The sequence below is a fragment of the Tachyglossus aculeatus genome, chromosome 21 (assembly GCF_015852505.1).
Source record: "Tachyglossus aculeatus isolate mTacAcu1 chromosome 21, mTacAcu1.pri, whole genome shotgun sequence".
Taxonomy (NCBI): Eukaryota; Metazoa; Chordata; class Mammalia; order Monotremata; family Tachyglossidae; genus Tachyglossus; species Tachyglossus aculeatus.
The window spans coordinates 17638111-17653915 of NC_052086.1; the positions used below are offsets into that span (position 1 = coordinate 17638111).

At 43.9% G+C, this 15805-nt stretch overlaps 1 protein-coding gene across 1 annotated transcript in view; it reads right to left on the reverse strand.

Moving 5' to 3' along the window:
• PRR14L (proline rich 14 like) overlaps positions 1-15805 on the reverse strand; it is a 40397-nt gene that overhangs the window by 3932 nt on the left and 20660 nt on the right. Inside the window, exons 4-7 of the mRNA XM_038762409.1 lie at positions 6341-6409; positions 4960-5128; positions 2668-2774; positions 167-238 (exon numbers count right to left, since the gene is read on the reverse strand). Of these exons, the coding sequence (XP_038618337.1) occupies positions 167-238; positions 2668-2774; positions 4960-5128; positions 6341-6409 (417 nt within the window). The remainder of the gene's footprint in view (positions 1-166; positions 239-2667; positions 2775-4959; positions 5129-6340; positions 6410-15805) is intronic.

Consider the following 15805-nt stretch of genomic DNA (forward strand, 5'->3'; position numbering starts at 1 on the left):
GGTGGATATTTTCGATCTCCCTGGGCCTCAGAACCACTAATCTTGGTCAATCAATCATATTTATTGAGAGCTTACTATGTGCACAGCACTGTACTAAGCATTTGGGAAAGTGCCATATAACAATATGGGCTCCCTTCTTCTCTCTCTTCAGTCATGGACAATTCACCTGGTTGCAGGAGGGGACTTGTAATTCTTGTTGGTGTATATTTCTTCCAGACTAAATTCTTTTTTCTTTAACCTGAAAGAACAGAAACAGATGAATTTCTCTTTCATGGAAAAGGCAGTTTATATCATCATCAACTTCTTAAGAGCACAGGCCTGGGAGTTGGAGGAACTGGGTTCTAATCCCAGCTCTGCCTTTTGACTGCTCTGTGACCTTGGGCAAGTCACTCATCTTCTCTGGGCTGCAATTTTCTCATCTGTAAAATGGGGATCCAAGAAGCAGCGTGGCTAAGTGGAAAGGGCCCAGGCTTGGGAGTCAGAGGTCATGGGTTCTAATCCCGGCTCTGCCGCTTGTCAGCTGTGTGACTTTGGGCATGTCACAACTTCTCTGGGCCTCAGTTCCCTCATCTGGAAAATGGGGATGAAGACTGTGAGCTCCTTGTAGGACAACCTGATCACCTTGTATCCTCCCCGGTGCTTAGAACAGTGCTTGGCACATAGTAAACACTTAACAAATGCCATCATCATCATTTCTCCCTCCCCCTTAGACTGTGAGCCCCATCAATCAATCAATCGTATTTATTGAGCGCTTACTGTGTGCAGAGCACTGTACTAAGCGCTTGGGAAGTACAATGTGTCCCCATGTGGGACAGGACTGTGTTCACCTAATTATCTTGTATCTATCTTGGCACTGAACTAAGTGCTTGGCACTTAGTAAGTGCGTAACAACAAATACAGCTACTATTACTTCCATTACTACAACTATTATTATTATTATTATTATTGGGTCATATCCCTAGGAAGGATATTGGCAAAATTTCCTCCTTATATTATCTAAATTGCCAGATCCCAGCCTCTTATGTGGTATTTGCTGAAAATTACGTCTCCTCTTGGTGGGGTGTAAGAGAGCACAGAGGAACAGCAGAAGGTTTTTTTTCCTTTTTTTATATGGTATTTGTTAAGCGCTTACTATGTGCCAGGCACTGTAGTAAGTGCTGAAGCTCTGTACTTCAGAGTTGTTCCTTCAACCCCAAACTCACAGCTCCAGGGTTTTTCCACAATGGGAAATGGAGTCTCTCAAGCTCGTTAAGCGCTTACCATGTGCCAAACACTGTAGTAAGTGCTGAAGCTCTGTACTTCAGAGTTGTTCCTTCAACCCCAACCTCACAGCTCCAGGGTTTTTCCACAATGGGAAATGGAGTCTCTCAAGCTCGTTAAGCGCTTACCATGTGCCAAACACTGTAGTAAGTGCTGAAGCTCTGTACTTCAGAGTTGTTCCTTCAACCCCAAACTCACAGCTCCAGGGTTTTTCCACAATGGGAAGTGGAGTGTCTCAAGCTCGGATTGCTCTAGAGTGTAAAACTCTCTGGATCCACTACCGGAACGACTGAGGACGGAGAGCGGGGCGTTCGGGGAGAGATGGGTCTGTGGGGTCGCCACGGGTCGGACACGACTCGACGGCATAAGACAAGACAAGGCTGAGTTCAGAGCACTGTCCTTGGTCCTTGGACTCCTACAATGGAAGTAGAAGACCCAGATCCTGCCCTCTAGGAGCTTACCACGCGTCTATCGATCCGCTGATGCTACCTGAGGAGCACTTGATGTGTGAAGAGCACCGTATAGAGCACTGAGGAGAGGACGGTAGAGTAAGTGAAGCAGCAGGGCTAACGGAAAGGCTACAGGCCTAGGAGTCAGAGGACCTGGGTTCTAATCCGGCCTCCACCGCACATCTGCTTAGTACACTACAGTGCTTAGTACAGTACAGTGCCACTCACACAGTAAGCGCTCAATAAATATATTATAAATTACTTATTTGTATTAATGTCTGTCTCCCCCTCTATACTGTAAACTCGTGTTGCGTATTTTTTTTGAATGGTATTTGTTGGGCGCTTACTCTGTGCCAAGCGCCGTGCAGGGAACGTGTCCCCTAATTCTGTTGTATCAGTACAGTGCTCTGCACAAAGTAAGCGCTCAATAAATACCTCTGATTGATTGATTGACTGAGGTTCGCCACTGAAATGTCTGCCACCCTACTGAGAGCTCACCTCCTCCAGGAGGCCTTTCCATACAGAGCCCCCCCTTTTCCCTCTCCTCCTCCTCCTCCCCATCACCCCAGAGTACTTGAATATATTTGTACATATTTATTATGCTATTTATTTTATTTATACCTATTTATTACTCCATTTATTTTGTTAATGATGTATATATAGCTATAATTCTACTTATTCTGATGGCATTGACACCTATCAACTTGTTTTGTTGTCTGTCCCCCCCTTCTAGACTGTGAGCCTGTTGTCGGGTAGGGATCGTCTCTATATGTTGCCGATTTGTACTTCCCAAGCGCTTAGTACAGTGCTCAGCACACAGTAAGCACTCAATAAATACGACAATGAATGAATGAATGAATATTTAACTGCTGAGACAGAAGAAAGGACCGGTGGCATTTTGAAGTAAAGGAAATTCTAGGTTTTTCGGTCTTGTATATGGATCAGAGAAGGAGCTCACCTTTTGCGTCGAGGCAGCCCCATGGGGGTGAGGTTCGGGTCTGGCTTGGGAACTGTCTTCCGGATGCGGATTTGAGAGACCTTCTTGGGCTTCTTCTTGGGCTCCATCTATTTTCAAGGAGCATGGAGGAGAGACGGGATCAGAAAAAGAAAACAGTTTAACTGTGTGTGAAGCAATTATTTGCCCCCTGAGAAGCGGCACTGTTTAGTGGATAGAGCTTGGGCCTGAGAGTCAGAAAGACCTGGGTTCTAATCCCGGCTCTGCTCTGTGTGACCTTGAGCAAGTCACTTAGCTTCTCTGTGCCTCAGTTACCTCACCGGTAAAATAGGCATTAAGAGTGTGAGTCCCACGTGGGACAGGGACTGTGTCCAACCTTATTAATCTGTATCTACCCCGGTGCTTAAAACAATGCTTGGCACATAGTAAGCTTAACAAATACCATAATTATTATTATTATTAGAATCCTCAGGCTGGGGGGTGCTGAGGAAAAAGAAATCAAAATCAAATGACGGCTCAGGAGACAGGGAACAAGTTGAGTGCTGGGCCCAAGGACCCCAGGGAAACCGTGGTTGAATCAATCAAGCAATCAATCGTATTTATTGAGCGCTTACTGTGTGCAGAGCACTGTACTAAGCGCTTGGGAAGGAAATTCCTATCCATGTGGCTCCAGCCATCAGAGCGATCTGAGAGTCACAGTTCCGATGGCGCTTGTCCCTGTTTTTGAGAAAGCCGGCAATGGCATCCTAGTCTGTACTACAATTACCTGGGTGATTTGAGTGCTAGAAGCAGTGTTGGAGAGCCCAAGTGAGAGACCCCAGGTAAAATCCAAAGTATCTCCCTCTTAACTGGAAGCTCGCTGAGGGTAATAATAACGATGGCATTTGTTAAGCGCTTCCTATGTGCAAAGCACAGTTCTAAGCGCTGAGGAGGATACAAGGTGATCAGGTTGTCCCACATGGGGCTCACAGTCTTAATCCCCATTTTACAGATGAGGGAACGGAGGCACACAGAAGTTAAGTGGCTTGCCCAAAAGTGATACAGCTGACAACTGGCAGGGCCGGCATTTGAACCCGTGACCTCTGACTCCAAAGCCTGTGCTCTTTCCACTGAGCCACGCTGCTTCTGTTATACTGTACTCAACCCAGTGCTTAATACAGCGCACAGCGCACAGCTCACAGTAAGCGGTCAATAAATACAAATGATTGATCTGGAAGATCTTGGGAATCCCAGCAAGCGGTCAATAAATACAAATGATTGATCTGAAGGTCTTGGGAATCCCAGCACACTGAACAGAAGGGGACATAAGCCCCCCAAACCCAGATAGCCTCGATCATTTCTCCGCTCTCTGGTCCGAAGCCTAGGGGAAGCAGTGTGGCCTGGTGGAAAGACCACAGGCCAGGGAGTTGGAAGGACCTGGGTTCTAATCCCAGCTCGGCCAACTGTTAGCCGGGTGACCTCGGCCAAGCCACTTAACTTCTCCGTGCCTCAGTCTCCTCAACCGTAATATGGGATTAAATACCCGTTCTCCCTTCTACGGAGACCAGGAACCTCATTCAGGGCAGGGACTGTGTCCGACCTAATTCACTTGTACCTACCCCAGCGCTTAGAAGAGTGTTTGGCACAGAGTAAGTGCTTAACAGATACCATAAAAAAAGCCAAATGCCAGGCCTGCGTGGGGCTCTAATTTGAGGTCAGTCGAGAAAACCACCATGAACTTCAGTATGGATCGTGAAACCTTTATGATCTGTACTACAAACAAAAGGTCGCAAATTTACGGGGAAGCAGGCCAGAGGGTGTCCCTTTAATCAATCAATCAATCGTATTTATTGAGCGCTTACTATGTGCAGAGCACTGTACTAAGCGCATTAGCATTTGGGGAGACGATAGGCATGGAGGAAGTTGATAAGGGCAAAACTGAAAGCTCTCTCTGAATTCCTGACACTTTCCAAATGGTGTACTTGAGAGTCTAGGAACTGAAAAACTTTTTTATCAAAAATGCCCGTGAACTTTTTGGCAAACTAAATTTGGCATAACAACCCTCAAACATCGGTAAATCTGAGGGCCCATAAAGCACAGATTATGTTTGGTTTCAGTTGAACCCTCCTATTGCCACAATTCATCATCATCATCAATCGTATTTATTGAGCGCTTACTGTGTGCAGAGCACTGTACTAAACTCTTAGGAAGTACAAGTTGGCAACATATAGAGACGGTCCCTACCCAATAGTGGGCTCACAGGACCATGACAATACATACTACCACGGATAAGGGCCTGAAACATTGTCCATTCACCTCTTTCTGTTCGGTACCATTTTGCGGCCCGGGGCACTCAGTAGTGGAGACATCAAGCTCGTCAAATGGAGGAACCTGGAAGTTGGAGGCTGAAAGTCTATGTGTTATTAAAGTTGGTTCTGGAGCTAAACACGACTTTGGTACCACAGCAGAGAATGGAGGTTCCAGCCTGAAATATACGGAAGGGGAACAAGAGATAAAAAAAAGCATTACAGATTACAATCCACCCTAATCTCAGCAAGAAACACACCTCAAATATATTTTGCATATGGCTGAGAACAGTATGGAATTAAGCTGCTTTATCTATCCCACCTGTCCTATGTTCACGCCTAGTTTCAGACAGAGTGGCTACAATCTAAACCCCTTTTTGTTCCCTTCTGGAATTTGGATAGTGACTTCAATTAGGTATAGGTTAGTAATTCCGGAATAGTTCTAAGTAAGCAGAATTCTATTTATTTATATTGATGCCTGTTTACTTGTTTTGATGTCTGTCTTCCCCCTTCTAGACTATAAGCCTGGTGTGGGCAGGGATTGTCTCTACTGCGGAACTGTACCTTCCAAGTGCTTAGTATAGTGCTCTACACACAGTAAGCACTCAATAAATACGATTGAATGAAGTAATTCCAGTTTATTGGCCCCCAGTTGAGGTGCAGGCCGAAGTCTTATTTTGAAGGTGTGGTTGAACAAATGGCAGGTGAAGTCTTTTTGCTTTCTGAGAACGAAGGAGACCGAATAAGTACAAATAACGTTGAAAAACTGCATAACAGAGGATATCTATTACCGTGGCTGGTCCGTTTGCTTTTTAAGAACCAACAAAACCCCTCCACCAGTCACACTGTTGCAATAATCATTTCCTAGCTGACTTTTTCACATTTCCGTGAGATAGATTCCCAGACTGAGCCCCCTCCTTCCTCTCCCCCTCCTCCCCATCCCTCCTGCCTTACCTCCTTCCCCTCCCCACAGCACCTGTATATATGTTTGTACAGATTTATTACTCTATTTATCATCAATCGCATTTATTGAGCGCTTACTATGTGCAGAGCACTGTACTAAGTGCTTGGGAAGTACAAATTGGCAACATATAGAGACAGTCCCTACCCAACAGTGGGCTCACAGTCTAAAAGAATCTATTTATTTTACTTGTACATATTTATTCTATTTATTTTATTTTGTTAATATGTTTTGTTTTGTTGTTCGTCTCCCCCTTCTAGACTGTAAACCCGCTGTTGGGTAGGGACCACCTCTATCTGTTGCCAACTTGTACTTCCCAAGCGCTTAGTACAGTGCTCTGCACACAGTAAGCGCTCAAATAAATACGACTGAATGAATGAATGAATGAATGAATATCTCTCTCTGTCCAGAGCAGAGAGCCTAGATTTACCTCATGTTCTTGCCTTCGGTGCTGGGAGCATCTACGCCTGGGGAAGGCACATGTGGTAACACAACAAAGCTGAAGGAGAAAGGAAAAAGCACAAAAATGGCAGGTTAGGGCTAACAACAATACAACTGGCATGGGTTGTTTCTTAAAAATGTACCATAATTGACAATCCTAAAAAGGCAAGAAATATCAGTCACCTAGAGAAACAGAACCCCCTGAACAGCCCCTTATATGACGGAAGGCTTGGATACACCTGTCTTCCAACCCACGGAGAAGGAAGATGGCAAACAGAAACTCAAAGGGAAGAGGTGGGGAGAAAAGGAGGTATTAATTCAGCATTGAGCTTTCGAGCATTTCTAATAGAGCTACGCCTTCTTTTGGCCAACTCAAAAAAAAAATCAAGTAAATTTAAAGCTCCACATATATTATCAAGTTCCATTAATAATAATAATAATGTTGGTATTTGTTAAGTGCTTACTATGTGCAAAGCACTGTTCTAAGCGCTGGGGTAGATACAAAGTAATCAGGTTGTCCCATGTGGGGCTCACAGTCTTCATCCCCATTTTACAGATGAGGGGACTGAGGCCCAGAGAAGTGAAGTGACTTGCCCAAAGTCACACAGCTGACAAGTGGTGGAGCTGGGATTTGAACCCATGACCTCTGACTCCAAAGCCCGTGCTCTTTCCACTGAGCCACGCTGCTTCTCTAATAATGGCATTTATTAAGCGCTTACTATGTGCAAAGCACTGTTCTAAGCGCTGGGGAGGTTACAAGGTGATCAGGTTGCCCCACGGGGGGCTCACAGTCTTAATCCCCATTTTACAGATGAGGTAACTGAAGTACAGAGAAGCTAAGTGACTTGCCCAAAGTCACACAGCTGACAATTGGCAGGGCCAGGATTTGAACCCATGACCTCTGACTCCAAATCCTAATACTTATTTCTCTCACTGCCTAACAAGGGAAATCTGCCCAATTCCAAAATTGGAATTTGTATACATTTCTCTACCCTGATGAAACAATTTTAATCCTTTCTTTGAAGTGTGCTGAATGTTTCGGGTAAGAGTGGGCAGGCAACTTTAAAAGTTTTTATGGCTTTACTGCTAAGCTGCAGGTTTTGTAAGTACACCAAGAGTGCTTACACACACACACACAAATCTCATCTATAGTTTGGTATGTCTAGCAATGGACTTATTTGCTTACTTGCTAGACATACAGTGCACTTCAGGATTCAGTATCTTCCTTTTCCCACTAGCTACATAAAAAATTAACATCTTATTCAATCAGTAAGTTGTATTTATAGAGCGCTTACTGTGTGCACAGAACTGTAACTAAGTGCCTGGGAGAGTGCAATAAAACAATATAACCGGCATTGTCTCTGCCCACAGTGATCTTACAGTCGAGGGGACTAAACCGTAGACTAGGACTATTGAACCTAGAAATTAATAGCACATTTGTGTAATTCCTAGAATTAAAATCCTTCACACTAATCTCATCTTACCTCCTTCCCTTTCCCACAGCACCTGTATATATGTATATATGTTTGTACATATTTATTACTCTATTTATTTTACTTGTACATATCTATTCTATTTATTTTATTTTGTTAGTATGTTTGGTTTTGTTCTCTGTCTCCCCCTTTTAGACTGTGAGCCCACTGTTGGGTAGGGACTGTCTCTAGATGTGGCCAGCTTGTACTTCCCAAGCGCTTAGTACAGTGCTCTGCACATAGTAAGCGCTCAATAAATACGATTGATGATGATGATGTACATATTTATTACTCTATTTATTTTACTTGTACCTATCTATTCTATTTATTTTATTTTGTTAGTATGTTTGGTTTTGTTCTCTGTCTCCCCCTTCTAGACTGTGAGCCCACTGTTGGGTAGGGACTGTCTCTATATGTTGCCAGCTTGTACTTCCCAAGTGCTTAGTACAGTGCTCTGCACACAGTAAGCGCTCAATAAATACGATTGATGATGACGATGATGATATGTTGCCAGCTTGTACTTCCCAAGCACTTAGTACAGTGCTCTGCACACAGTAAGCGCTCAATAAATACGATTAACTGATTGATTGATTGATAAAGCAGATTTCTGTTGCTCTGCAAAGGGCGCACCAGTATCATTACTTACTCAGTACTTAGGGCTATGTCTAATACAGGAATTCTGTAATTTGTGTTGAGAGTTAAAAGAGGGTAAAAATCATTCCACCATACATAAATTGCAGGTAAAGAGGATTGAGGGTGCGTGTTCTCAGAGACTATGAGCCCCATGTGTGACCAGGACTGTGTCTGATCTGATTTATCTTGTATCCACTCTCTAGTTCGTTCAATGCTTGGCACATAAGCGCTTGATAAATAACATCGTTAGTATTGGCAAGAAGGCGACAGACCAAACAGTTCTGAAAACAGGCATTCCTGGAAGAATACAATGTTTTAACAGGCAATTTGGACAAAAAACAACAGAAGAACATAGCCCCTTAACGTAGCCATGGAATGGTTAGAATATGACACAGGAATGCTTCTTTGTTTCGAGCTGAATTAAAGGCATCCCGATGTAACTTTAAGCTGTTGCAAATTGGTCTGAGTTAATGTGCTGGAGGAATGTCAGAGAAAATTCTGGAAAACACCAGCTACTTGAAGCAAGCTTTATTTAGGAGGCTTTTCAATTTACACAACCATCTTGAATTTCACCTCGGGTGCTAGAAGCAGTGTATTCTTTCATTTGTTCTCACAAAATCTTTCACCTAACCCCGAAACGCTGATAGACACAAACCGATTTCTGGGTTGAGGGCATGCATGCTGATGTATTCAATGACTGATCTTTCTAAGACTACCAGGTGGCAGAAATAGCACCAATCAATCAATCAATCAATCGTATTTATTGAGCGCTTACTATGTGCAGAGCACTGTACTAAGCGCTTGGGAAGTACAAATTGGCAACATATAGAGACAGTCCCTACCCAACAGCGGGCTCACAGTCTAAAAGGGGGAGACGGAGAACAAAACCAAACATACTAACAAAATAAAATAAATAGAATAGATATGTACAAGTAAAATAGAGTAATAAATATGTACAAACATATATACATATATACAGGTACTGTGGGGAAGGGAAGGAGGTAAGACGGGGGGGATGGAGAGGGGGACGAGGGGGAGAGGAAGGAAGGGGCTCAGTCTGGGAAGGCCTCCTGGAGGAGGTGAGCTCTCAGCAGGGCCACCAGTGTCATGTCAGTGTCATGTATAAGAAAACAATCAGAACAGCCGTTGCCATAGTATACAAAGTATAGAGAAGCAGCGTGGCTCAGTGGAAAGAGCACGGGCTTTGGAGTCAGAGGTCATGGGTTCGAATCCCGGCTCCGCTACGTCTACTGTGGGACCTTGGGCAAGTCACTTAACTTCTTTGAGCCTCAGTTACCTCATCTGTAAAATGGGGATTGACTGTGAGCCCCACGTGGGACAACCTGATCATCTTGTATCCCCTCCGGCGCTTAGAACAGTGCTTTGCACATAGTTAGCGCTTAACAAATGCCATTATTATTATTATTATACTCTGAAAAATTTTAACTGGAAGGTTATAAATGCCCCAGCGATAAAATTGATACTAGTTTGGCTAAAAGTGCTCTGGGCTCCTTGATATCAGTGTGCCTAAGTGTTGCAGAATGGACCAGACTTTTGGTAATCCTGTGTGAACCAGAGACTAGTTTTTGCGTTCTATTTTTAAGGATGGAGGAAAGCAAAGATATAATGAAAAACGGGAAAAGAAAAAGTAATTCTGTTTGCTCACTGAGCCACAAAGGCTGGTACTTTATCACAGAACTGATCCTAGCAACTTTTTCAGGCTTCTTTGCTCTCCATTATATGACTGCTTCTGCCACCGAAAACTATAAACTAGTACCCTCTTTGTACACTTACAGTTATTTTGCATGCTCTCAATGACACATGCATTTTACACTTTATAAATTAGGTTAGTTGACGCCATCATCGGCTTTATTGTACTGTACTTTCCCAAATGCTGAGTACAGTGTTCTGCACACAGTGTTCTGCTCACTAAATACCACTGATTTATCGCTTGATTAACCACGTCAGAAGTGAACCTATTGAAAACCAGTTTACCAGATGCTCACTAAGATTTACCTTTTTCCAGTCTTTTGAAAAAGTGGGAAACCATTCCTTCCCAGGAAACAAACGAAAATGTCCAGGATAAGAAACCTCTAGACTTTAAGCTCGTCTTGGCAGGGAATGTGTCTGTTATATTGTTGTACTCTCCCAAGCACTTAGTACAGTGCGCTGCACAAAGTAAGCACTCAATAAATACAACTGACTGACTGAAGCACAAAACTAAAATTACCATAATTTTTTTTAAAACCTCCCTATCGGGGACCAAGGCCCAGCTGCTTTAATGGATCACTAATGAAGGCTAGGAATCCCTTGGATTCAGTCCCACTTCAGGATGAAAAAAATTCACAAAAGGCTTTTCTTTTTTCTAAATTAAGGGATGTGCAAAAACAAGAAAGGCTGGCAACAAATTGTTGCCAATTTGTACTTCCCAAGCGCTTAGTACAGTGCTCTGCACATAGTAAGCGCTCAATAAATACGATTGATGAGGAGGAGGAACTCAGGGCCATGAGAGGAAGAGCAGTGGGGAAAGAGGGGAGGGCTGAGAGAGGAAGAGGAGAGGAAGAGGAGAGAAAGAAAGGGAGAATGCTTGGGGGAAGGAGTCAGAAGAAAGGGTCGGAAGATAGGGAAAGGAAATTTGCCAAATGCCTGATTTACACTACATTGAGCTCAGCCGTTCATCATCATCAATCGTATTTATTGAGCACTTACTATGTGCAGAGCACTGTACTAAGCGCTTGGGAAGTACAAACTGGCAACATATAGAGACAGTCCCTACCCAACAGTGGGCTCACAGTCTAAAAGGCTCACAGCTGTTCCTTCCCAAAATATCCGTAGACTCATAACACATAATTTTCAATCCTAAACAATATATAGGTGACAGCAGTTTTGAGAAGAGTTTAAAACTATAGTACATATCCAAATCCATTCTTAGATGGTAGCCCCAACTCATGAAATACGATTTTGTTTGAATCAAAGACTGCCCCATAACCGGAATTCGGCTTTCATTTCCCCAGCAACAATTAGCCTAGTCGGAAACTGTTTCCTAGTATAACTCTCGGGTTCTAGTCATCATCAATCGTATTTATTGAGCGCTTACTATGTGCAGAGCACTGAGTTCTAGTCTCACTGCGGCAAACGTAATGCCCATCTGAAATAGCGTCAGGCCCGCTGCTGTTTGTGACGACAGCTGATGTACCAATTTCCAGCTGTATATTCTTTCCCAGGGCTTGGTATAGTTGCTCCTTGCAGAGCAAGTATCCCCCCAGTGCTTCACACATAGTAAGAGCTTAACAAATGCCATCGTTGTTATTACAGTAGGACAGAGTCGGGAGTCACGTCCCCTGCCCACAAGCAGCTTAGATTCAAGAGGAACGTCCGTAAAGTTACAGCAAGGTAAAGTAAGGCTGGGCGCGGGCAGGTGTTCTTGCAGTTTTGGGGCTTTATAAGGTTCAATCCTGGCAGGACGTCGAGTCGGAATCCAAAGAGCCCTTTGGCGGTGAAAACCAATCAATCAATCAATCGTATTTATTGAGCGCTTACTGTGTGCAGAGCACTGTACTAAGCGCTTGGGAAGTCCAAGTTGGCAACATATAGAGACGGTCCCTACCCAACAGTGGGCTCACAGTCTGGAAGGGAAAACCAGGGAGCTACGGGCCGAGGGGTGCGTTGTTGGGGTGCTTATGTCCGCGTGACCTTGAGCAAGTCACCTCGCTTCTCTGGGCCTCGGTTCCTTCATCTGTAAAATGGGAGCCCCGTGGGGGACTGTGTCCAGCCTCCTAGGTGTGTATCAACCCCAGTGCTTAGTATAGTGCCTGGCACGTGGTATCATCAATCGTATTTATTGAGCGCTTACTGTGTGCAGAGCACCGTACTAAGCGCTTAACAATACCACCACCAGTAAGCGTTTAATAAATGCTGTTACTATTATCGGCAAGTTGATGAGAGAGGGACTTGAAAACTTGTCTTTCAGTTGCAATTCAGCGCAGGACCGAGAATCAATCAATCAATCGTATTTATTGAGCGCTTACTATGTGCAGAGCACTGTACTAAGCGCTTGGGAAGTACAAACTGGCAACACATAGAGACAGTCCCTACCCAACAGTGGGCTCACAGTCTAAAAGGGGGAGACAGAGAACAGAACCAAACATACCAACAAAATAAAATAAATGGGATAGAAATGTAATAAATAGGATAGAAATGTTAAGTTGAAGCCTTGGAAACGTTAAGTTGAAGTGTCGCTGGCAGAGCACACTACAACCTTGTTAAACCAGCCCTTATTTATCGGGAAGCCCGTTGCTGCTATCATTTTTTGTACCTTACAGCGTGTTCGGATCAGCCTGGCACAGCGGAGAGATCCCAGGCCTGGGAGCCAACGGGTCATGGGTTCTAATCCCGGCTCCGCCACTTCCATTCATTCAATCGTATTTATTGAGCGCCTACTGTGTGCACAGCACTGTACTAAGCGCTTGGGAAGTACAAGTCGGCAACAACACGGTCCCTCCTCAACAACGGGCTCACAGTCTAGAAGGGGGAGACGCTTGTCTGCTGTGTGCCCTGGGCAAGTCCCTTCTCTGTGCCTCAGGTAACTCGTCTGTAAAATGGGGATTAAGACTGCGTGCCCCATGCGGGACAGGGACTGCGTCCAATCCGATTTGCCTGTATCCACCCCAGCGCTTAGTAGAGTGCTTGGCACATAGTAAGTGCTTAACAAATATTACAATAATAATAAGAAGAAAATTCTCAGATATCACCTACTGCCAGCAAGGAGTCGTTAGTTTGCTTTGTCCTGCCTGGATGTTAAGAAAATAATCTCACCCTATTAGGACCCATTTAAATGTCTATTATTTGGCTTATTTGGGCAAGCGCTTAGCACAGTGCTCTGCACACAGTAAGCGCTCAATAAATACGATTGATTGATTTGGGTTTCTGTAGCCGAAGTTCTGCCCATTCCTGTCCATCTCTAGACTGTAGGCTCACTGTGGGCAGGGAACACGTCTGCCAACTCTGTTGTATTGCATTCTCCCAAGTGCTTAGTACAGTGCTCTGAACACAGTAAGTGCTCAATAAATACCATTGATATTGACAATGTCGATCTGGATAAACAAGATTAAGCTGGGATTATTCCATGAGGAAACATCCTGGGCATCACTTTCATTCATTCATTCATTCAATCGTATTTATTGAGCGCTTACTGTGTGCAGAGCACTGTGCTAAGCGCTTGGGAAGTCCAAGTTGGCAACACAGAGAGACGGTCCCTACCCAACAGTGGGCTCACAGTCTAGAAGGAGGAGACAGAGAACAAAACCAAACGTATTAACAAAATAAAATAAATAGAATAGATATGTACAAGTAAAATAAATAGAGTAATAAATATGTTCAAACATCTATACAGGTATATATTCATTCAATTGTATTTAGTGAGCCCTTACTGTGTGCAGAGCACTGTACTAAGCGCTTGGGAAGTCCAAGTTGGCAACATAGAGAGACGGTCCCTACCCAACAGTGGGCTCACAGTCTAGAAGGGGGAGACAAAGAACAAAACCAAACGTATTAACAAAATAAAATAGAATAGACATGTACAAGTAAAATAAATAGAGTAATAAATATGTTCAAACATATATACAGGTATATATTCATTCAATTGTATTTATTGAGCACTTACTGTGTGCAGAGCACTGGACTAAGCGCTTGGGAAGTCCAAGTTGGCAACATAGAGAGACGGTCCCTACCCAACAGTGGGCTCACAGTCTAGTGACTAGACTATTCTAGTCTTGATGATGATGATGATGAAGACTGTGAGTCTTTTAGACTGTGAGCCCACTGTTGGGTAGGGACCGTCTCTATATGTTGCCAACTTGTACTTCCCAAGCGCTTAGTACAGTGCTCTGCACACAGTAAGCGCTCAATAAATATGATTGATTGATTGATAGAAGGGGGAGACAGAGAACAAAACCAAACGTATTAACAAAATAAAATAAATAGAATAAATAGATACAAATCACTTCTGATTAGCCTGAGTGGGAACTGGCCTAACTGACAACTGCTACCCAGGAGGGTTGGTGAGAGTCAGGGATGTGGTAAAGTGTGGCATCCTGTCCGGTAATTACGAAGGTATATGGATTTCAGGGCTTCCGGGGAGGGCTTGCTTGGTGGTTCACGGCTCCAAAAAATCACTGATCTCGTCTGTAAGGGTTAACCAACGTACTGCAACACACATCTCAGTCTGAGGTTTTGGCCCGGGCACGTTTCAGTCAAAGATGGATTTTCCTGCTTCGGACAAGTACGCTTACCCCATTTTTATGCACAGCCCAGCAGGTTTTGCCAAGGAGCCCGTAAAAACTGCTGAGCAGGCCAGCGACGTCCGGGACGTACAAAAAGAAGCCTGTATGAGATGACCAAACACAACGAGGCAAAGCCTGGAGGAGGCTGGCGGAGCCTTATTCACCTGGATGAATGCACGCTTTATCATTATTTCATTCAATCGTATTTATTGAGCGCTTACTGTGTGCAGAGCACTGGACTAAGCGCTTGGAAAGTCCAAGTTGGCAACATAGAGAGACGGTCCCTACCCAACAGTGGGCTCACAGTCTAGACGGGGGAGACGGAGAACAAAACCAAACGTATTAGCAAAATAAAATAAATAGAATAAATAGATACAAATAAAATAAATAGAGTAATAATACTTTTCCAGCCGGGTCCCGCCGAGGAGGAAAGGGAGGGAGGGTCGGGGTTACTCCTTTAGACTGAACGCTCATTGTGGGCAGGGAACGTATCTGCCAACTTGGACGCATCGTACTCTCCCAAATGCTTCAGTGCAGTGTTCTGAACGCAGTAAATGCTCGATAAATATCACTGATGATGCTAATAAGTAATTCTGGTTTTCTCCCAAATGCTTAAGTGCAGTGTTCTGAACGCAGTAAATGCTCAATAAATATCACTGATGGTGCTAATAAGTAATTCTGGTTTTCTCCAGTAGTTCCTAAATGGAACAGAAATAATCTGGTCTACTTTTGAAGATTCAAGGCCAAATGGCAGTAAAAGAAAACATGTATTTCACTTTTTGGGTTGTTCATATGCCTCAGGTTTAGTAGTAGTAATAACATTTATTAAGTACTTATTGTTTGCAGAGATTGTACTAAGGACTGCGAGAGGATTTAGCTGATTTAGCTTGGAAGATAGGTTTTGTGGGGTCCTGAGCACAGGTACTAATTCAACCGCAAAGCAGAAACAGTGTGGCCTAGAGGAAGGCGCCTGGGAGTCAGAGGACTTGGATTCGAATCCCGGCTCTACCTCGTAACTGCTGTGTGACTCTGGGCGAGTCACCTGACTTCTCTATGCCTCAGTTATCT